We start from the raw sequence: 23,035 nt of genomic DNA on the forward strand, positions 1-23,035 counted from the left end.
TAAGATCTAATGAAATTCAAATCCTGTTACAAATGTTTTGAAACTGCTCATATCTTTTATTTCTCTCCTACCTCAGGGGGAAGATTTCTGTATATACTCTGAATACTGTAACACACACCCAGCTGCGTGTACTGAATTGCACCGGTTAATGAAACAAGGGAGATATAAACACTTTTTTGAGGCGTGTCGTCTCCTACAGCAGATGATTGACATCTCTATCTCCGGCTTTTTACTCACACCTGTACAGAAGATCTGTAAATATCCTCTTCAGCTGGGAGAGCTGTTGAAATACACACCCAAAGACCACCGGTAGCTTATTCCTCTACATACCTACTTTTTATAGACACTTCATTGAATAAAATCCATTAGTTTTATCAAAATGATCATAATACTCTATGATAACTGCTCTGGAAACATTCACAAACCTTAGAAATAGAAATAAAATAGTCATTCAAATGCAACAGCACCTACACATTTTCACTTGCAGTGTATGTTTTTGCCCTCAGTGACTATGAAGGGGTGTGTGACGCACACAAAGCGATGAAGAATGTGGCAAGTCTGATAAACGAGAGGAAGAGACGATTGGAGAGCATTGACACCATCGCTCACTGGCAAGTGGGCATTCTCCATTGGGCGGTCAGTGACATCTCAACTCTGATTAACACTGTTTCAGATAGAGGTTATTATGGTTTTACAGGGCCATCCAGTGTTAACACTATCTTGTACCATTTTCATATTTAATTAAGAAGGGTTATGAAGGTTTAAAATTGTATAATAATACAGTGTATCTGAAACTAAAATTAATTTGTGTGTTTTATTTTAAGAGTCATGAAAACATATTTTAGTTTAGTTTTCCTAATGAGTTTTAATTTAGTTTTAGTTTTTGTTGACATAACACTGGTTTCAGCATTACTCAGACTCTAATTGGGAATTATTCAATATGACATCCACTGTCTCTGTTCTTATATGAAGAAATGTAACTGATTGGGCAGACATGCTTGCGTGTATCTTGAGTGTAATGCAATAAGATATAAATTGGATACCATGTTGATCCGTTTATTAGATTACTTGTTATTTAATTCACTGGGTCATTCACAAGCGTAGATGGGGCTTTGCATATTGGTACATTTGAATTACTTTTCAGACAGTCACAAAGGAAAAATCGTATAAAAATAATATTGTAGATTTAATTTTTTTGAAACTTGTACATAGAAACATTTTTATTTTCTCAAGTCATCCGAAGCAACCTTTATCAACACTTGCCCTATAGGGTGATGATGTGTTAACACGGAGCTCGGAGCTCATCCACTCAGGTGAGCTGACACGGATAGTACGGCCCGGTAAGACTCAGCAGCGCAGCTACTTCCTGTTTGACCACCAGCTGGTGTTCTGTAAGAAAGACGTCCTGCGGAGAGACCTGCTACACTACCGCGGTCGTCTGGACTCAGACCACCTTGAGCCAATAAATCTGCCCGATGGACGGCACTCTGAGCTGAGCTTTCTGAAGAACGCCTTCCTCCTGCGGCATTCAGAGAATCTGGAGGTGCTCTGCGTGCTGTGCTGCAGAAAGAACCAGGACAAGCAGCAATGGCTGCAAGCGTTTGCTCGGGAGCGCAGACGGGTGGAGGAGGACCAAGAGATGGGTGAGTCTTACAGCTAAAAGTATTGGATAGATTAAGGATAAGAATATGTCTGCAGACCGGCATGAACTGTCAAGTTTTTTGCTGTTGATTTAAAAAAATACTGTTCAGTAATGTAGTTGTTTTGCTTTTCCTTTGTCTCTAATCAGGAATGGAGATAACTGAGGACCAGAGAAAGCAAGCAGTTCAGAACGCGAGAAAATCAAAACAAGGCAAAATGAAAAGTAGGTTCATTCTTTTAAACCATCAGTTCTCAACTGGTTTTGCTTCAGAACACAGATTCTTCCATTGGACATCAAGTGGCGATCTACAATATCAAAATAGTTCATGGTACAAAAGTAACAAAAAGTTTTAAAAAAGTTTTGCGTTCCATAACAGTAGTTTGCGTTCCCTTTTAGAGCTGTCCGAATTAACGCATTAACACGTGCTATTAATTAAAAAAAGTTAAACTTTTTTCTTTTTTCTTAATCACGATTAACGCATTTACCATTAATACAGCATAAACCAGCATAAACACTGGTGTGAAGGGAGGAACCTTTGTAATGTGTCCACCCAGAGTCATTACACTGAGGCACACTTTGCAACCAGACACAGCGCCAGAGCCCTTCTACCAAGATGAGCCTACAAGCTTAGCATAAAATAATATAATGCAGCGGTCCCATTGACATTCTATGGGCGGTACTGTCGTAATACTTTCCTATGATAGAGCCACGGAGATTATCTCAGTAAATAAATGAATCTCTGACAGCGCTTCCCTGTCAGTGATAAAATGATGGAGAAAGGAGCTCTTGCCATATTTAATTAACAAAACAAGCCCAGATGGTACTTGTAAGGCGCATTTTAATTACCACAGAAGCAAGTCAAGTCTTAACTATCACCAAAACACAGAATGAGACGTTTTTGTCTGGAAGCGCTTTTCATGGTGAGTTCAAAGCTTGATGGTGGTGTTGACGTTCTGATGCGAATCATGAATGCTGCTTCACGATTGTTGTAACAAAGAGGATAGCCACAGTCTACTAGTAGATTAATATTGCAGGGAAGGAAAGAGATTTAATGCCCATTGCAATGAATATGCAACCTATGGGGAAACTAGTTCTTTCAATTAGTCAAACTCCCACTTACACTTTGGGAAATGTTTAATGTTAATCGAATTGGTGCTATTTTAGTGCATTTCTTGTGAAAGGCTTTGTTTGGAAAATATTAATAAAGCATTATATTGTTTCATATTGTTTTGTTTTCTTTACTAAGATGGAAATAAATGCATTTTGACAAGAAAATAAGTATACATAGTGTCAAATTTCAGCACTTTTAAAATCTGCGATTAACTACAAAAAATTATGTGATTAATCGTGATTAACAATTTTAATTGACTGACAGCACAATTTCCCTCGCAATAGTTTGTGTTCCTTCACAATACATTTTTCGGTCCCTCGCAATAGTTTGTATTCCCTTACAATATGTTTTTAATTCCCTCGCAATAGTGTGTTCCCTAGCAATACGTTTTTCATTCCTTCACAATAAGTTTTGCGTTCCCTCGTTATAAGTTTTGCGTTCCCTCGCAATAGTTTGCGTTCCCTCGTTATAAGTTTTGCGAGCCCACGCAATAACTTTGCGTTCCCTCGCTATAAGTTTTGCGTTCCCTCGCTGTAAGTTTTGCGTTCCCTCGCTGTAAGTTTTGCGTTCCCTCGCTGTAAGTTTTGCGTTCCCTCGCTGTAAGTTTTGCGTTCCCTCGCTGTAAGTTTTGCGTTCCCTCGCAGTAAGTTTTGCGTTCCCTCGTTATAAGTTTTGCGTTCCCTCGTTATAAGTTTTGCGTTCCCTCGTTATAAGTTTTGCGAGCCCACGCAATAACTTTTGCATTCCCTCGCAATAACTTTTGCGTTCCCTCGTTATAAGTTTTGTTCCTTCACAATAGCTTGCGTTCCCTCACAATACATTTACCACAGTATTACTACAGTAACCATATTTTAACCTTGATATTCGCAGTGAAACCATAGTAATAATACAGGAAAACGATAATTATCTAAAATGTTTATAAATCATACTTTTGTGGTTATGGTTTTATTACAAATATCATGGTATTTGTAGTAAAACCATAGCAACAACAAGATTAACCATGGTTAATCAATAGTAAAACCATAATATATAGATACAGTATACTCTATTAAAACCATGGTTTCTGCCAAAAAAACATGGTTACTTAACTTTTCATAGTTACTACAATATTACTATACTAAAACCATGATTTCCACCATAAAACTATAGTTACCACATTGTACAATATTACTACAGTAAAACCATGGTTTCCGCCCCCTCGCTATGGAATAAACACTGGGACATTTAATATTAGCCATATACCAAGTGACATATGAATTTGTGGCAAAATACTGTCAAATTTGATTGGATGCACTGCCTTTGATGTCTACTCTACAACAAAACAAATGGGAAGCACTTTCTCCTCCCTTTTAAGTTGATGGCCTTTTATGAAGCCTATTTATTTTGCCATTCTAACTATGCACAACTATATGGTTAGTTACAATGTATTATTTGCCTTTAGCATTGTTTTTTTTCCCTGCTGTTCGGAACTGTTTTAAACTCATGTTTTTACTCTCTTGTCTCTGTGGCATCATCAGAACTCACTATTTGTGTCTGTGCACTTCCAGAAATGAGTTATTCTGGTCATCCAGCGTCTCCCCACCATCAGTCACTACATCCTCTCCATCAACGACATGTGACTGTGCCAACCAGCATCCCCCAGCAACAAGTCTTCTCTTTAGCAGAGCCAAAGAAGACACCTTCTCACGTATGGTACTCATTTGCACGCAGCGCCCTCTTCAGGAAATGACAGAAAAGAGACTTAATGCTCCTCAGACAACATGACTGTTTTTACTTCTTCTTGATGAGGAGATCCATAAATGGTGTAATACTACTGGACAATGTCTGTGTGTGTGTGTTTTTTTTTTTTTTTTTAATACTTAAATACATTCACAATGTGTATATTTATATACATATAACCATGTGTGTGTGATGACATATGTGCCTGAGTATAAAGCCTCATTATGTAGAATAAGCAAACCATACATAGACTGGATGCACATGTTTGCGCTTGTATAAAAATATGCATGTCAGAGTGTGTGTGAGTTTGCTTGGGAAGAGAGAGAAATGTTTAGTCTCAGTGTTTAAAGTGTTAGTCATTTTTATGTCTTGTCTGTTATGGTCAAGAAGCTGCCGTTGTGAGTTTGTCCCATCCTAGTTTGACTCCTCATCCCAATCTGTGTCGGATATGACAATGAGTTATTAATTGTTTTGGCTTTTTAGCTACATGTCTATATAACTGTATTTCTTTTGCCTGAGGCTAAAGCCTTTTAGATCTTATTCCAATTAAGAGTAAACATACTAACATCTGTTATGTAAATAAACTTGGACAAATGTATTCAGTCTGTGCCTACATCAAAGTATTCGTATGCATCATAAATCAATGAATGACTTTATTTTGAGTTGCATGTGTTTTAGTGTTCTCTATTGTTCAGAGAGGTTGAATGAATATAGGATAACTTGAACACAAGGTGCACTGTCTGAACACAACCTGACTGGATACAGTTACACTCTGGTAGGTGGATCGCGTCTGGTGTCGTTTGGCTTCATTCCGCGGTGCACGTTCACATCTTGCTTGCAGACAGATATTTGGTCAAACAAATTTGCCAATGCAGGATTGGGTCCCAATATTTGACATTACCGGTCCAAATGAATGACTTTGTGCCATGGAAACAGTGCGAGAAGAAGGCGGTAAGGGGAGTGAGGATGATGTAGCCCAAGAAGATACTACAAGTGTAAGTAACTTGCGCTTCCAAACGTCAATTAAAAAAAAAAAAATTCAAAACAGTTTCCGCTAGGCTACTACAATTGTTGTAATTACTGTGAAATTGATAAATAATGGCATATACGTCAAATCAAGAATATTTCCGAATATTTCAGTCATTTTGTTTATATATATATATATATTTAACAGTGGTTGTAGCCAAGTTACAATTTTATTGTTATAACAAGAACTATAATAACTTTTGTTTTGGCGGAAGCTGTAGTTACCGTTGCCATTTTTTTTTTTTTTTTTTTTTTTTGTAAGGGGTAGTCAATTTTTTAACTGTATATATTATAAGGGGCCGTTCAAACGGAACGCGTCCCTGCGCTAAATGCAGCGCAACAGAACGCAGGTGTCTCCAAAAGCCTTTTTTGACTTGACATGGCGTCTAAAAAAACGCGACGCTCCCGCACGAAACGCTGGAAAACAGGCGGCGCAAGACGACCGTACAGCGCATGTTTACATATGGAATCAATTGAAATACAGAACAGACAGACGCAAGAAAAATAAATAAATAAAAACGAGTTCGGTGTGAACGGCAACTAAGAGTGCACATTTCTGTTTTACGACTAAATTAAGGAACATGAAATTGAATTGTTGACAAATAAAACGAATTCCTGCCATGTGCACTCAAAAATGTATTTGAGAAATGTTTAAAGCTATAGTTTCTTTTTGTTGATGGACTGTTTACCCCGTGTTATCTCATCGTAAATTAAATACAGAAAGCGAGATGGGATGACATCGTGTAAATAATGCATGAGTAGAGAAAAACAATGGGAGCAAAGAGTCATGGTTATGGTGACTGCGCTGAACTGACCGATGTTCTGCAATCACAAAACAATCTGTCACATTGAGAGCGGCACTTACAATGAAAGTGAATGGGGCACATTTTTGGAGGGTTAAAAGGCAGAAATGTGAAGCTTATCATTTTTTATAAAAGCACTTAAAGTAATTCTTCTGTTAAAACGCATGCATTATTTGTGCTGTAAAGTTGTTTAAATCGTCGTATTTACATTGTTTGCTGCAGTACATCATCATGGCAACAAAGTTGGATTGGCTATAACTTTACGCAGAAAAGTTTATTACGCAATTTTATCACATTAAAATCATGTTAACACACATACTGTTTATGTCTTGTGGTTATACTTTTGAAACATTTTTGTATTTTAATGTTTACAGATTGGCCCCATTCACATCCATTGTAAGGGCCTCATTGTAACTTCGATTTTTGCTTTTTTAAAGAAAAGGAGGGACGAGTCAAAATTATGTGTGGATTTCAACATTATGCCACAAATGCTGACGATTGAGCTTAACTTGTATGGAACCCGGAATATTCCTTTAAATATTTATCTCTTACATATAATCATACTGCATATCCATAATTTTTTAGTACCAAAATTTTTATTAAATTCAGCCTATCACTTAATGTAAGGGATGATTGTTTAACTGACTGTGTGGAAAACCCTGTCATGTTCACGATCATATTCATAACCAGAGATTCAACCAAATAATAATGATTGGGGGAGGCAAAAATATCAATTTAAGAATATGATCGACCACTAACCTGAATATTGATCAGCTCAGTCAATGTCTATGTTGGTTAAGGCATTAAACATGTTCATGAGCTGAGAATGGCATGAATATAAATTCTACATTCATATGTTTTACACTCAAGGTAGAAACCTGGAAACCTGGGCCCTATAAGTGCATCAGGCTGATAGATAAAGATTGTGGTAAATGGTTGTACTAATTTATTTTGGGGAAAATGGTTTAAGCCATTGGCCATCAGGCAACTGTGAACCATATTTCGGGTGGATTTTGCAGCCCAGTTTGTCTCTCTAAGAATTACTAAGTGGCTTTACCATGTAACTCAAATCCCTCATGACAATAATATATGTTGCTGATCCAAAAGGACAAAAGCAGCATAAAAGTAATCCATACAACTCCAGTGATTTATTCCATGTCTTCAGAAGAGATATGATAGGTGTGGATGAGAAACAGTTCAAAATGTAAGTCCTCTTTTACTATAAATTCTCCTCCCTGCTCAGTAGGTTGCGATATGCACAAAGAATGTGAATCGCCAAAATAAAAGAAGAATCTAAAAGTGAAAGTGGAGATTTATAATAAAAAAGGACCTAAATATTTATCTGTTTCTTACCCACACTTATCAAAGCACTTCTGAAAATATGGATTTAACCACTTGGACACTTGCTTTTTGGACCTTCAAAGTTGCATAATTCACTTGCATTGTATGGACCTCCAGAGCTGAGATATTTTTTAAAAAAAATCTTCGTTTGTGTTCAGTAGAAGAAAATTATACACATCTGGGATGGCATGAGAGTGAGTAAATGATGTGAGAATTTTTTTTTGTTTTTTTTGTTTTTTTTTTTTGTTTTGTTTTTTGGGTGAACTATCCCTTTTAAATGTGGTATTTAGATCATACACAATTAACATAGAAGACATGTACATCATGGGTTGTCTGACACTTACAAGCTGTAGCCTACAAAAGAGTGGATGTGTGAATACTCCGTCTCACACATTTTACCTGAAATGATATCAGTGGATTGCTGTTTTAATACCTGAGACTTTATAAACATATTACAATGTTTTGCCAAAACTCTTGCACTGTAATCAAGGTCATCACATCTTTGATTTTCCATTCGCAGAAGTTTTCTTTCTTTGTATGAGTGTGCTTGTTACATCAAGTCAGAACGTGATACATACCTATGGTTTCAGGTAGCTGATGTGTCCGTGGAAGTAGCTACGGTGGACGCAACTCTTCATAAACTATGCAGAAGATACAACAGACGCAGGAGGAGAAAAGCAAAAAAGCCAAAGAAGACATACCCGCTATGGAATCTACAGAATCTGGCTATCCTCATCACAGTGGTGGTGTTTGTCATAGTGGTGATAATGTGGTCACTTCTGTGGGTTTTTATATGTAAGCGAAACACACACATGCATGTACAGTATATAAAATAATTATGTTTGCATATCTAATTGAGTTGGTAAAAGGTGAACAAATGCATCCTATGTTTTTGCAGTTCGGAGAGAGAGCAACAGCGGTGTGTATTTTGCTGGTATGTTCCGTGTTGCCAATGTGGAGTTTATACCAGAGTACCGACATGCTGACTCAAGTGAGTTTGTATCCATGGCAAACCGCATACAGCATGTGGTGAGTAAAGCAGTTAAACAGACACGCAGCATAAATACAGCATAACAATAATAAGAGGCCTTCAAAATCATTGCCATCATCACCTTAATATTTGTATTCCATAAAGATAACCAGTGTATACCGAACGTCATCAGTGACCAGACTCTACAAAAACACCATCATCTCTGATCTGAGGTACAGTTGGTTCAGTATTACTCTAAGTGGATTAATAGACTCTCTATCTCTCTCTTGTTTGGCCTTGTATCTGTCTAAGCCAGTTATTCTCAACCAGGGGTATGTGTACCACCGGGGGTTCTTAATCAGGATCCAGGGGGTACTTGGAAAGATTTAGATTTTGCTTTGGTAAACCGATAAAACAGAAAAAAATAGATTAAAATAATCAATTGGGGTAATCTCATGAATTTTTCAGTTCAGGAACGATATATGTGTAAAGAATAATATGTGTAATGTGTGCAAGTTTTTTAAATGTGTATTAATGACACTCATAGCATAATGAAAAGAATGTGCTACTTGTTAAATCTTTTTTCCACACAGCGATGGAAATTTTTTTGGTAAATTTAGAAATATTAGTGACTTTAAAAACATTAATTTTAATGCTAAATTACAGTATATCCAGCATAATATGAGTTAATAGTAACACATGAAGGGAAAGGTTGAAAAAATGTTGGGAAGCATTGGTCTAAGCTTTGTATGACTGTACTGTTTACATTGTTGCAATGATCCAGTAGAAGTCTTTAATGCCAGTAAATGATCCACTGAGAGTCTCAATTGACTATTAATTGAAACGTTCATTTTTGAAGCTAAGAGCAGCATATTCTATCTAAAAGAAATCTGATCATCGGTTCAGTGATCCTAAATGTAAATAATTACTAAATAAAGTCTATTGAGATGTCATGTTATTATTAGTTTCTGCATGTAGCCTGTAATCAATCATCTCTCACTCCATCAGTAACAATAACAAAGGGGGCGTGCTGGTGCATTTCTGGATGATCTTTGTGGTTCCACACTTGAAGACTCCAGCAGTGTGTGAGGAGTGTGTGAGTGCCATCCTCAGAGACTCTGTGCTCACGAGTCTGCAAAACAGGTCCTCAGTGGGCTTCCTGCAGGGTCTACCAGTCGACATTGACTCCATTCTTGTAAATGGTAATCTATGCCAATCTCAGCAGCTGTATTAGAAACCCCATCACAGCTGTGGTAAATAGTTCTTTTTAAAACTAATACCAGGGTAATAACACAAAGGATAATGTTATACATTTTACACTTAATAACTAAAAAAATTCCGGTTGCTTAATAAGGCAGAAACATGTCATCACAGTCTGTGAAAAAGGTCTATGGCTAAGCTTCAGAGGCATTATTCTAGCCAATGTCTGTTTTCTTGTCTTCCCAGTTGCTTTACGCTCGGATTACACATCAACAGCTATGGGTAAGCCAAAGTCTTTCTTAGATTCAAAACAGAGATATACAACAAACCAAGATTGTGCACCATTCAGAATTTAATTGAAAATGCTTGTTCAATTCCGCAGTTCCTGAAACTGTCATTCAATTTCTGAATTTTAATTGAGGGAGCAAACAGGATGCAGAATAGAGTGCAACAGTGCCCACCCACTTTTTCAGCCATCTGGGTTCTGGAATTATTTCCCCCAATCATTTCTTTCAAAATGAAATCCTTTAATGAAATCCTTCATTAAAGAGTTTGAGCCATGAACCAAATCAACCAGCTCCAACATGAATCAAAACATCACAAACTCTGTCTTTTTGATTTTCAAATACTTTTTTGCTTCAAAACAAAGGTACAAGGCTGTGTACTTACCGTCTTTCATGAGAGCACAAACTACAATCCCATGAAGCATTGCGAATGATGTATTGAATAAACAACTATGAGAATATATAAAACTATTGATATTTACATTTACATTTACATTTATGCATTTGGCAGACGCTTTTATCCAAAGCGACTTACAGTGCCCTGATATTAGGTTGTTGATTATAAGTATAGAAACAACGTATTTTTAAGTTTATTGCAAAATGTCCCGATATGTACAAATATATAAGTAGTTTAATGGTGAAGGGAAACCGACTTGATTACGTCATTCACAGTGAGTTAACAGTGAGCGCGAGGTCACTCCAAGGCACGTTTCGTGGGTTTCATTGGCCACGGTTCTCTGACTGGAGGATCTTTCTTTGCTGTACCATGGGTAATGTAGTTGTTTACCATGAATTCCGCTATCAAACACAATTTTTTAAAATGAAGTTGAGATAACACAGACGGATTGCTTTAAAGGAAGCATATACCATCGATGAACAACCTCGTAACTCATGGTAGGCCTGTCTTTAAAAGTTTATAAGTTATTGTTGAAAATCAATTAGTCTATGGGATAAATTAATGGGATTTTTACTTCCAGAACCAGACTGTTGCACTCTATTGTAATTCAAATTTGAATTTAAAGGTTCTGTAAGCGATTTTAGCCATTCTGGAACTTCCACGAGACTGTGCCATAAACTTAGACACGCCCCCTCTTTCCAAAAAACTGCCTTCCAAAGATATCATTGAGACCTGTAGAACTGTAGATCAACACATCTTCTCATGGTTTTAGAACACAACAGTAACAAAATAGCACCCTCAGCTGACAAATGTAATGAATCTGAATGCTCCGCTTCAACTACTACACTGTAGAGTGCAACAGCCTGGTTCCGGAAGTAAAAATACCACTCATTTATCCCATAGACAAATTGATTTTCAGCAATAACTTATAAACCTTTAATGACAGATCTACCGTGAGCTATGAGGTTGTTCATCGATGGTATATGCTTTCGTTGAAGCCATTCGTCTGCGTTATTGAAAGAGAAAGTTTCTGCAGAGAAAGATCCACCAATCAGAGAACCGTGTCTAATGAAACCTGCAAAATGTGTCTCGGAGCAACCACCCATTCCCATGAACCGATGTGAATGACGTAATCGAGTCAGTCCCCTCCACCCATAAATTACTTATATATTTGTACATATCAGAATATTTTGCAATTAACGTAAAATATAGGCTATTGTTTCTACACTTATAATCAACAACCTAAAATCAATAGTTTTATATATTCCCATCATTTTTTATTCAATGACATCATTCGCAAAGCTACAAGGGATTGTATTCCATGCCCTCATGAAAGACGGTAAGTACACAGCCTTGTACCTTTGTCTTTATGTCCAATTTAAAAAAACAAAGCCTCAAAACAAAGAACGTGATGTTGTGATTGTCCTCAGAGCTGGTTGGTTTGGATCATGGCTTACAACTCTTTTATGAATGATTTTACTAAAAGTCTATGAAGAAATTAATGGGGAAAATACTTCCAGAACCCAGATGGCTGAAAAAGTGGGTGGGCACTATTAGAACATGCAAAATGATTGACAGGCAGAAAGCACATCAAAGTCTTCTGATTGGCTGATCAAGGAATGTGTCCACAGTCCGCCATCACATTTTTGTTTGCGGTTAGTGCTGTCACAGAGACCAGTGAGATATCTCAGGACACTTATTTCAGTTATATTTTTTAGGGAGAAGGAACATTTTCTGAATACCTTGCCATAAAAATTGCTTACAGGACCTTAAAGAAAAAAGAACTGAAATTGAAAGAAATTCAGAGAAATTCTGTAGTGTAGTTTTCAATAAACATTTAATTTTTCAGTATGAATTACACATAAAATGTAATCGTACAACATATGGTGTATTTTTTTAGAAACATTGGAAAATATGAATCTATATTTGAAATTCGACCTGTATTTTGCAGTGCTGTATAGCAAAATTAAACTCTGCTTTGAATGCTGTGTTAACTGTTCTGACAGCATTGAACTTAGGTTAGAGAAATACATGTCTCCCCACAATCAATTGTGGGGGAAAAAATTATTCTATACAGTAGGCCTATATCAGGAAAAAAAATAGGAATAGTTAGTTAAAATAAATGAATGTCATTATTTATGTTTTGACACAAAACATGTGTTGGACTAATAAAATCCCACTGTTGCATGACTGTGTTTTCGTTTCACTGTGTTGTCAATTCAGTTCCAACTTATGAGGTGAAAGAAAGCCAATTCTTAAATTCTGAATTTTTCCCAACCCTGCAATAAATAAAACAGTAATGGTACATTGTTTAGAATGCTGAATGTGACTGCATTACAGATTTTGCTGTTATCTCTTACTTGTCCATTCAGGCTCTCAGTGTGTGGATAAGCTGTATGCAGGTGTTCCTGGTGTGAGTGTTCCCCTCAATGTGTTTTCTTCATGGGGAGGATTGAGCTGCCACATCAAACTGACAAGCGCTCCAGGCTCTGTCATCCGACTCACTGTGAAAAGTTTGAGCATTGAGCCTAGTGACTGTGTCTATGATGCACTCACTGTGTATGACGCTCTACTTCCCATGAGAGGAATGATTCTGTACAGGTTTGTGATGGAATGAAGTAAAATACTTTAATATGTCGGTTACAGTATACAAGTTAATTTCAGAATATTTGTCTTGTTTTGAATATTTGTTTTGTCTAATGAACATATACCTAGAGTAGAAGTCAAAAGTATGTCCACCACATTATGGAATTCCTTAAAGGGGCATTCAGTAGTTCTCTAGGTAGTGTTAGCATTGCTCTTCTTCGTGTACTTTAAGTACAGATGTGACAGTGGTGATAGATGCTGTACTGCCATCTATCGATGTGGATAATCATGATCGTCTCCGCTGCCCCCGCCAGCTCTGGAATATCATTTGCATCTGGAAAAATATCAGTAATTTCTAAAGTTATTTACTACTACTATAATATAATTGCTTTGCCTAAAAACAAGCGTCAGAAATCAAGCGTCAGATTATTATTGTCCCTCGTATCAATAATCTTTGGAGACTGTCTACATTTCACGTTATTTCTAAAGACAGTTATTACCTTTATTAGAGAACTGCTTAGCGTCAAATGAACCTCAATTATCTAGTGATACAGAATGTCACGGTAAAGGAAAGATTAGAATTGTTTTTGATGATCAAAATTAGCATGTCCATGAATACTGTATTTGAAGGACTCGTTTTGTGTCCAAGCAACCAAAGTCATGGTTTACACAAAATACACAACAATCGCTGTGCCAAGCTACTAAACGAATAAAGACATATGCCATTTCATAGAGGTGGAGGTAGATGAGCCCCCCTTACTATAGCTGTGATAACAAAGAAAATACAATTACACATTGCTTTCCGGTTGCATTCGTAAACACTGCTGAAAACTGTCCATTACTAACATACGTTGTCTACACACGTAATTTTAAAAAGAAACTTGTATGAGTTTTCTGTAAATTCCACTGATACTATCCAGGGGGGCACCACACTACGGCATTTTTTCAATTGTCTTAGGTCCGTTTTTATTTCAATGGATATTAAAGTTTTTCAGTATAATTAATCTGGTGTAAATTGTTGTTTAAAGGTCTGCACAGCTACCTAAGCAGCGCATAAAAAAGTGGTTTAAACAATTAATAATGTCTTACCTGTCCAACAAAAAAGAAGCAACATCGGCATCACTACTCCTGTTTTTCTCTGTCATCAAATCTTTCCACCTTGTGCATGCCATATCGAAGTTTACTCTAGTTATTTGACTTTTGCTGGTCTTTCTGTGTTTAAATTAGCCCCAAATTACTGAATGCACCTTTAAATGCTGTTAAAAATAATAAAACATACCAGGTGGCACCTCATGAAGCTGGTTGAGAGTGTGCAGAACGGTAATCTAGGCCAAGGTTGAAATATAGTGTAAGATTTCGGTTTGTGGAACATTTATGTGTCACTACATAATTTCCATACTTCCTTTTGTGTTATTTTATAGTGTTGGCTTTAATAAAATGTGAACATTTTAGAAAATAGTCTTAGTACACTGTGAGTAGCTGTGTCCAAACTTTTGACTGGTAGTTTTGTCTGTGGTAATTATCAGTCTTTTTCTAATTCATAGATTTTAATTCTGGGGCGTCTTTCATTTTATTGTTCACCTCTCACTTTCAGATCCTCAAGAATAAATTGGTGTTGGTAAAATGAAAGATTCATTAAAAAATTACCAAAGAAATGCTGTTTCGTCTTGGTGTTCTCTTTGAAGGTTTTGTGAATCAGTGTCTGTCCCAATCTCACTGGTCTCCACCTCCAATGTCATGCTGCTGTTCTTCAGACTCACACAGGGCAACAAGAGCTTCAGAGGACTTTTCCAGGCTCTCATGGAAGAACGTGAGTTTTGCGTGATTTAGTGTGTCTGCTGTGTAATTGTAAGCCTTAGCCCATTTGTCTCTTCCATACAGAGTGCATGAATATGATAGAGTTACCAGCTGGCCCGGGTGATGCTGGAGTGATAACCAGTCCATTCTACCCAAATTTGTTACCCCGTCAGTGCTCCTGTACCTGGCTGTTTCAGGTACTGCTCCTTACTGCACTCATTAGACGAGTCTGAAATCAACAGTGCTTCCTTTTTTCTTTTTTTTTTTTTAATAAATGAATGGGCAGAGATATTATCAACAGTATCCATATTGTTGGGTGTTGGTATTTCAGATGCCCAGCGCTGTTCTGGGTGTGGCTTTGAGGTTCCAAAACTACATACTGAAATTAAAAGACTCGCAAAACTGTGAACACGGCTGGTGGAAGGTTAATGAGATTATGTAAGTCTTATTTCAGCTGTAAATTGCTTTGAGTCAACAGTTATCTTTAAAATCATGTAAGTAAAAAATGAACATGTGCATTTAAAGTGACTTCAAAAAGTATTTGGACATTTAAAGGATAGTTCACCCAAAAATGAAAATTCTCTCATCATTTACTCACCCTTATGCCATCCCAGATGTGTGTGACTTTCTTTCTTCAGCAGAACACAAATGAAGAATTTTAGAAGAATATCTCAACTCTGTAGGTCCATACAATGCAGGTCAACAGGATGCAAAACTTTGAAGCTCAAAAAAGCACATAAAGGCAGCATTAAAGTAAGCCATATGACTCCAGTGGTTAAATCCATGTCTTCAGAAGCGATATGATAGATGTGGGTGAGAAAAATATCAATATTTAAGGCCTTTTTTACTATAAATTCTCCTCCCTGCCAAGAAAGTGGCAATATGAATATTGATTTAAATACTGATTTGTGTCTCACCCACACCTATCATATTGCTTCTGAAGATAGATAGATAGATAGATAGATAGAGAAAGAGAGACAGACAGACACAGACAGACAGACAGACATACAGACAGATAGATAGATAGACAGACAGACAGACAGATAGAGAGATAGACAGAGAGAAAGATAGAGTGATAGATAGATAGATAGAGAGAGAGAGAGAGGGAGACAGATAGACAGACAGATAGACAGACAGATAGACAGACAGATAGATAGATAGATAGACTGATTGATTGATTTTTCATTTTTGGGTGAACCATCACTTTAAGCCAAAACTTATATTGAATAAATGTCTTTGCAATATAGAACAAAATATCTAACCAAGTGGCATTTTAAAGCAATATAAAACAAACACACTTTTCAAGCAAAACATTTCACAAAAAGTTTTTTGTTTTGTTTTTAACATTTTGAAACCAATAGTGTTCAAAATAAAGAAAAAAGTTTTCAGACACTTTGTGGCTGTCAAATGTTAATGCAACAAGTTAATGTCATGAACTAAACCTGAGGTAACTCTGCTAGGACACCTCTCTGTACTTGAGAGGAACTGACTCTTTTTTATTTTATTTTTTTTTGCAAAAATGTAATAAATAATAAAATATTATTGATTTATTTGATAAAATATCTAGCATCATTTGTTTGCAGATGACACACTGACTTGAATTTTAAGTGTGACTTAAGTGTCCAAAAGTGTCCAAATACTTTTGGGGTGACCGGATGACCAGATACATTTCTTAATGCTGACAGTAACAATAGTTTTCAAGTTCAAGAATGAATTTAAAAGTTTTGAAATTTTATAGAAATAACTGTAATTAATTTACAGATACTGTGGAAATCACATTGACCACTCAACAGTCTTCCGTATTCCCACACAAAACCCTGAAGTGGTTTTCCGCTGCAGCTCACGAAACGCTGACCAACCCTTCAGTGCCACTTACAGCAGTTACAACATCAGCCAGCGTAAGAACAATGCTACTGAAACAGAGGAAATGCAGAATTGTTTTCAATGGTCATTTCTCATTAGCAGTACATTCCGATTTACAAGCAAATAATAATATCTTATGTCATTAAAATGAGTCTTGACTCCCAATTGCTCCTAACAGACATGTCTCTCTCTCTCTCTTTCTTCAAGCATGCCCAGAGGGCTACTTCCTGTGCGCCACAGGTCTGTGCGTGGAGAAGGCCCGGCGCTGTGATGGACTGGATGACTGCCAGGATGAAAGCGATGAGGTTTTCTGCTGTATGTTAACTACCACAAAATCACACAAACCATGTAGTTCGATACACAGATATATTAAAACTGGTGAGATAAACATTAACTAGTGTTTTATGCTAGATATACTACACCAGTATTTCTGTCTTTTACAAGTTATAAAGCAAATTTTTGCTATCCTAATTATGCATGATGACATGATTAAATGCATTTTATTATTGTATTTAGCATTGTGTTATCCATGCCATCTGTGACCCTATGAGAAAAGACCTGCAACCCATTTTAGGGTCACAGCCCACCAGTTGAGATGAGATCCATTGCATTAGGATTCATTTTAGCAGCTTACTTTAGTTTAATTTAGCACTTAATAGGAAATATATGGGATATACCTGTATATTTCTTTGTATAAGGATAGTATACAATGATATCTTTCTATGTACAGATTGTGTGAATTTTCTTAATTTTATCAGTAAGACATTATACCTATCCAACAGCTAAACCTCCCAAAATCTGTGGAGGTTCGACCCCTCTGCACCCACTGTACATTTGTAATGGAGAGATGGACTGTTCCAATGGTAAAGATGAGGCCAACTGTACTCAGGGTAATGGCAAATCCATTTCAAAATTCAAACAACATTCATACTTTTGAGCACAAAATGTTGCATGTGCAGTGATGGATGTTGGTTGTGCAGAGACTAGCTGTTCTGGGGTCAGTTATCGCTGTGGCAATGGAGCCTGCATTTTAAAGAAAAATGCAAAATGTGATGGCTTACCTGACTGCTTCGACCACAGTGATGAGAAGGACTGTGGTGAGTTTTACTGTTTGATTTGTAAATCAGTTTGTTATTATCAAAAAGATTGGAAGTAATCCAAACCCTTAACCCTTATAAAGAGAATAACCCTTCAGATTTGGACTAGCCTAAATACCATCTGTGTTTGTTTTATGGTTTTAGGGGCTGTTGGCACCGAACTTGTTTTTGTGTCTGTCTGAGACGTTTTTTCATTGTGCTTCGGTAAAAATGAGCTAGACAGACATCTTTAACTGTTGCGCCATGTCTCACTGTTTTTTCCCCTCAGCAGCTCGCACAGGAGCACCATGTTTTTATGATGCTGTGTTTAAAAAAACGCATCTCAAGACACCTGCATTCTGTTCCATTCGTTGAGCTACATCTAGCTTTTTTAACACAAGCATGCTTTCAGTTTGAACTTTTAAAGGAAAAGTTCACCCAAAAATGAAAATTCCCTCATCATTTACTCAGCCTCATGCCAGATGTGTGTGACTTTCTTTCTTCTACAGAACACAAACGAAGATTCTTAGAAGAATATCTCAGCTCTGTTGGTCCTTACAATTCAAGTGAATGGTGGCCAGAAAGTTTAAGCTCCAAAACGCACATAAAGGCAGCATAAAAGTAATCGAAAAGAGTCCAGTGGTTTAATCCATGTCTTCAGAAACGATTTGATAAGTGTGGGTGAGAAAAAGATCAATATTTAAGTCTTTTTTTGTTGTTGTTTAAATCTCCACTTTAACTTTCACATTCTTTCACATGTGAAAACCTATTATATCGCTTCTGAAGTAAATGATGAGAGAATTTAAATTTTTGGATGAACTATCCCTTTAAGCTAGTCCAAACTAATTGATTTTTGCTTGATAAAGTCTTTTTGTTTTCAATTCCCTAACGTCATCGTTTTGCTAGGTTTGCTGTACTCTACTTTTCGAAAGTGTTTTGATATGAAAATGTTTATTACCGCTTACTTTGGAAAATGATGGCATTAGGAAACTGAAAACACGTTTTTAAATGAAGACTGATTAGAGCGGACATGGCCTCTTATTTCCCCCTTATGGAAAATGGAGTGTTTCAAAAACACTCTCCATTACCGCATACTTTGAAGGAGTTTTCAAACGAAAACGGATTAATGTGGATGTGGCGAGTTTTCAGTTTCCTAACGTCATCATTTTCAAAGTGTTTTTGAAACGGTCCATTTTTGGTGGAGGAAAACAGCGTTCCAGTGAGGATGAGAGGTGTAAACATAGAGAAATTAATGCTATCAATGCATGAAAGTAATATGTTTTCGTTAAAACTAATATGCTATGTTTATGGCTCTCATCTAAAAAAGAAGACTTTCGAAAACGCTATCCATAAAGGCATTATTTGGAAAGGATGACGTTAGGAAACTGAAAATTGAGTTTTCAAACTTAAATGGATTAATGTGGATGTGGCCTTAGTCTTGTCATACCCATTTAGTTTATTCTTTAAACTCCACCATTACCTAAAAAAATCCCACAACATTATGATAACAAATTCAGACAAAGTGTTGCAATATAAGGCAAGTTCCACATCTTTTAAAGAGACAGAAAAGTTAATGGTAATTTAGGACCACCATTCTTCATGTTTGACTAACTAGCCACTCAACCCAAAATAGCCACCAACTTCCCATGATGATATTGCTATTATTATTATAATCTATTGACTTTGTTGTAATGGTTGAATAGAAAACTTGTTTGGTAATTGATATGTGTGTACTGGAGTTGAATCAGAGGGAAATTACAGGAGACAACCTGATCTTTGATCACGGTTCATTCTCAGTCTGAACGCTCTCTGATTTTAATGGCTTTGGCTCATCACACACCCCACCTGTCAGCATCATGACTGAGCAGTTTATGCACACAAACACATATCAATATGCGGACCTGTTTAAGTTTACATAGGCATCTTTACACTCCTACATAGCATGTGATTCATTTTGGATGATTGTTTACTAACATATACAGACATTTAATCAGCTTTTATCTGATTTTTTCCCATATGATTTGAAGCCTGTGGCAATCCCACCCCTTTTAAGCGTGTATTCGACAGCACCTCCCCTCAGCAGCGAATTGTGGGTGGAATCAATGCAGTGGAGGGAGAGTGGCCATGGCAGGTCAGCTTGCATTTTGCTGGTCAGCTATATTGCGGGGCATCGGTCCTCTCTGATGAGTGGCTTGTTTCTGCAGGTCACTGTTTCAGCAAAGAAAGGTGAGGACTGTCGGGCAGACATACACATTATCAACAACAATAGTGTCATCATACCACTGTTGTTCATCATGCTACAACAAAGTTTAATACACTTTTAGATGGTAGCAATCTAACCTCAGGAATAGTTCACCCAAAAATTTAAATTCTGTCATAATTTATTCAACCTTATGTTGTTCCAAATCTGTATGATTTTCTGTCTTCCGTGGAACATGTTAGGAAGTATGTTAGTCTCAGTCAGCATTAATTTGCATTGCATAGTTTTTCTATACAATGAAAGTAAATGGTGACTGAGACTGCCAACATCTCGTGTTCCATGGAGGAAAGAAATTCATTTGGGTTTGGAATAACATAAGGGTGAGTAAATGATAATAGATTTTAAATTTTGGGTGAACTATCCCTTTAACCTGTAGGTCTTACTGCAATTTGGGCATGTGTGATCTTTGATGTTTTCAGGTTGTCAGATGCACGTCAGTGGATGGCTCATCTAGGAATGCTTAATCAGGGCAGTGCCAAGCATGTGGCAGAGATCCAACGCATTGTGATGCATGAGTACTACAATGCACGAATTTTTGACTATGACATTGCCCTGCTGCAGCTAAGGAAGGCCTGGCCCAGCAGCCTTGGACAGTATATCCAGCCCATCTGCTTGCCTGCCCCTTCCCAGACCTTTACTGAGGGGCACCGCTGCTGGGTCACTGGTTGGGGTTACCGTTCTGAACAGGGTGAGGACTTATGGCATAGAGATTTTCCCATTTACAATAGCACAAAAAAACATAGACAATTAATTGACACTTTGAAATATCTATCTATCCATCCATCCATCCATCCAAATTTAATAATAGCAATAGGTGAATAGACATACTGTACATTGAAATGTAACCTTATTTTAACCTTATTTAAATATTTGAAAATAGCAATTGTTTATTATCTATTGATTAAGGTGTTTAGGAATTATTTAAAAAGGGGAAAATATCAGCTGATTTATTAGTATGGCTGATAATTGAGGTGCCAAATAGTACACTTCTGCACTATTCTATGCCATTTTGTAGTGTAAGTAGTGCAAGTGGTATGTTTACACTAAAAATGCATCAAAAAGAAGTGTACTATGAGTACCCGTTTGATGTACCTCGTGACACATCATGCACTCAACGGTCATGGCTTGCCCTACGTATTGAAAGGGGTGGAGTTACATGGCCGCAATGCTGGCCTGACAAAACAATTGTTATTAATGGTGAATGTGGCATCTAGCTAAACTTCTGTGAAGATGGCAAAATATGAGTTGAATGCTCTACCTTCACTTCAAGCTGTGTTAATATGTACATTATTAGATACAAGTGTTGAACTGAGTTTAGCTAACACGCTAAAGTTAGCGACATCGCATCGTGTGCAATTAAAACATCACTTCCATCAGCTGAAAACAGCAAAAAAAAAAAACGTTAGTGTTTCATTTGGGGCAATACTAAACTTTGAAAATTAATATGGTGTATATTGTAAGTGCATACTGCATTGTGTATAGTGTGTCGTTTGGGACACAGCTTTAGTCTATCACTTAGACTAAAGCTTAGACAGAGATAACCTGTTTTCTTTATATATTCAGATAAGGTGCTGCCCACAGTCCTGCAAAAGGCAGAAGTAAACATTCTTAGCCAGAGTGAATGTAAGAGAAGCTACGGTCCTGTATCACCCCGCATGCTGTGTGCTGGCGTACCCTCAGGAGAGCAGGATGCCTGCCGGGTGAGAGAAGATAACGGGCATTGGACTGAGTCCTGCTTTATGAACCAAACATAAGCTTAGTCTCTGGTTTCAGAGCATTATTAAGGGACTCACTTTTATAATTTAAAGTGAGCTGCCTGTTTGGATTCTTACATTACCAATTTTTGATTGCAGGGGGACTCAGGTGGCCCTCTGTCCTGTCAAGCTGACAAGGGCAGTCGCTGGTTTCTGACGGGTATCGTGAGTTGGGGTTCTGGCTGTGGCAGACCCAACCTTCCTGGAGTTTACACCAGAGTGGCCAAGTTCATAGACTGGATCCACAGACATATTCAAAATTAACAATAGTGAAATGCGCAGCCAAGCAATCCACCTTAAAATGAAAAGCAGTCCTGTTAACTCAATGCAAGCAAGGCCATTGTCACCTGAATAGCTGTTCCAAAGCAACTTTGGTGTGTTATTTAATGGTCTGTTAATAATGTAACACCATTATAATACATTTGTTTTGTTTGTATTTGTATTTTTTTCTTGTTAAGTCAGACACTACATATATTTTCTGACATATAAAGGACAATTTACCAGTGTTAATATTTCTAATTGGTATAATATTAATATAGTAAGTTCTCATAACATTATACAACAGTTAGTTCAGGGCCTCGATTCTGATTGGATGAGGAGCATTCAAAGAGTGCTGATACACTTTTTGTATCACTATAGCTTTCCAAATAGTGGTGGAGATTTTAATTCATCATTTTGATTTAATTGACTGATTCATTCAGTGACCATCTTTGGAGATATTTACTCAAGTAGGTGGAGACAAAAGAGTTTCTTTTATGTTATGAGTGAGTCATTCAATCATTGACTCAACTGATTCATTAAAAAACACAGAGTCATTTACCACAGAAAAAAACGGAAGTGAATGAGAACAAATGAGAATTGTTTATGAACGAAACACCACTAGTTCAAAACAGTCAGTGCAGAGAGCACGTTGTGCTTGTGGCCACAAATATCCGTAATGCCATCGTGCGCTTTCGGATGTTTCCATTTTTGGCAGAGGAAACTGCTTTTGTAGTGTGGATGAGAGGCATAAATGTAGCAAAAATCTATGTGTCTTCAAAAGAAAACATATCAGTGTAGATATTGCTTAATGCTTTGGCTTTTAATGGAACTGTCACTGGCGGAGATTAAATGCACAATCTAACTGGAAAATGTTTATCTGGCACGTAAGTTAATATTATTATCTTGTTTGTTGAAACGTACGAAAGCAATATCACACTTTTACTA

The 23,035-nt window shown here is 37.0% G+C and overlaps 2 protein-coding genes across 3 annotated transcripts in view; both read left to right on the forward strand.

Annotated features, from left to right (window-relative positions):
• Window positions 1–5,070, forward strand: part of LOC127432078 (spermatogenesis-associated protein 13-like) — a 32,108-nt gene extending 27,038 nt beyond the window's left edge. For both annotated transcript variants that reach the window (XM_051682870.1, XM_051682871.1), the window contains exons 10-14: window positions 77–309; window positions 507–636; window positions 1,271–1,643; window positions 1,790–1,864; window positions 4,301–5,070. In XM_051682870.1, coding sequence (XP_051538830.1) covers window positions 77–309; window positions 507–636; window positions 1,271–1,643; window positions 1,790–1,864; window positions 4,301–4,482 — 993 coding nt within the window. In that variant the 3' untranslated portion in view covers window positions 4,483–5,070. The remainder of the gene's footprint in view (window positions 1–76; window positions 310–506; window positions 637–1,270; window positions 1,644–1,789; window positions 1,865–4,300) is intronic.
• Window positions 5,071–5,331: 261 nt separating this feature from the next.
• LOC127432001 (transmembrane protease serine 7-like) lies at window positions 5,332–22,135 on the forward strand. Its single transcript, XM_051682719.1, has 18 exons — window positions 5,332–5,467; window positions 8,233–8,437; window positions 8,541–8,671; window positions 8,778–8,845; window positions 9,621–9,814; window positions 10,059–10,094; window positions 12,866–13,094; window positions 14,765–14,889; window positions 14,961–15,073; window positions 15,208–15,314; window positions 16,638–16,774; window positions 16,947–17,054; window positions 17,522–17,629; window positions 17,720–17,836; window positions 19,843–20,041; window positions 20,495–20,763; window positions 21,639–21,775; window positions 21,929–22,135. The coding sequence occupies exons 1-18, from the start codon at window positions 5,399–5,401 to the stop codon at window positions 22,091–22,093; spliced, it is 2,517 nt and encodes an 838-aa protein (XP_051538679.1). The 5' UTR covers window positions 5,332–5,398; the 3' UTR covers window positions 22,094–22,135.
• The last annotated feature ends 900 nt before the right edge of the window (window positions 22,136–23,035 follow it).

This window comes from Myxocyprinus asiaticus, chromosome 41, assembly GCF_019703515.2.
Source record: "Myxocyprinus asiaticus isolate MX2 ecotype Aquarium Trade chromosome 41, UBuf_Myxa_2, whole genome shotgun sequence".
Taxonomy (NCBI): Eukaryota; Metazoa; Chordata; class Actinopteri; order Cypriniformes; family Catostomidae; genus Myxocyprinus; species Myxocyprinus asiaticus.

Excerpts from the sequence above, each read along its gene's own strand:
- LOC127432001 (XM_051682719.1), top strand. The coding sequence starts at position 5,399 with ATGGAAACAGTGCGAGAAGAAGGCGGTAAGGGGAGTGAGGATGATGTA. Across the intron at positions 10,095-12,865 it reads TTACACATCAACAGCTATGG|GCTCTCAGTGTGTGGATAAG; the intron begins GTAAGCCAAAGT and ends TTGTCCATTCAG. Across the intron at positions 21,776-21,928 it reads GAGAGCAGGATGCCTGCCGG|GGGGACTCAGGTGGCCCTCT; the intron begins GTGAGAGAAGAT and ends TTTTGATTGCAG.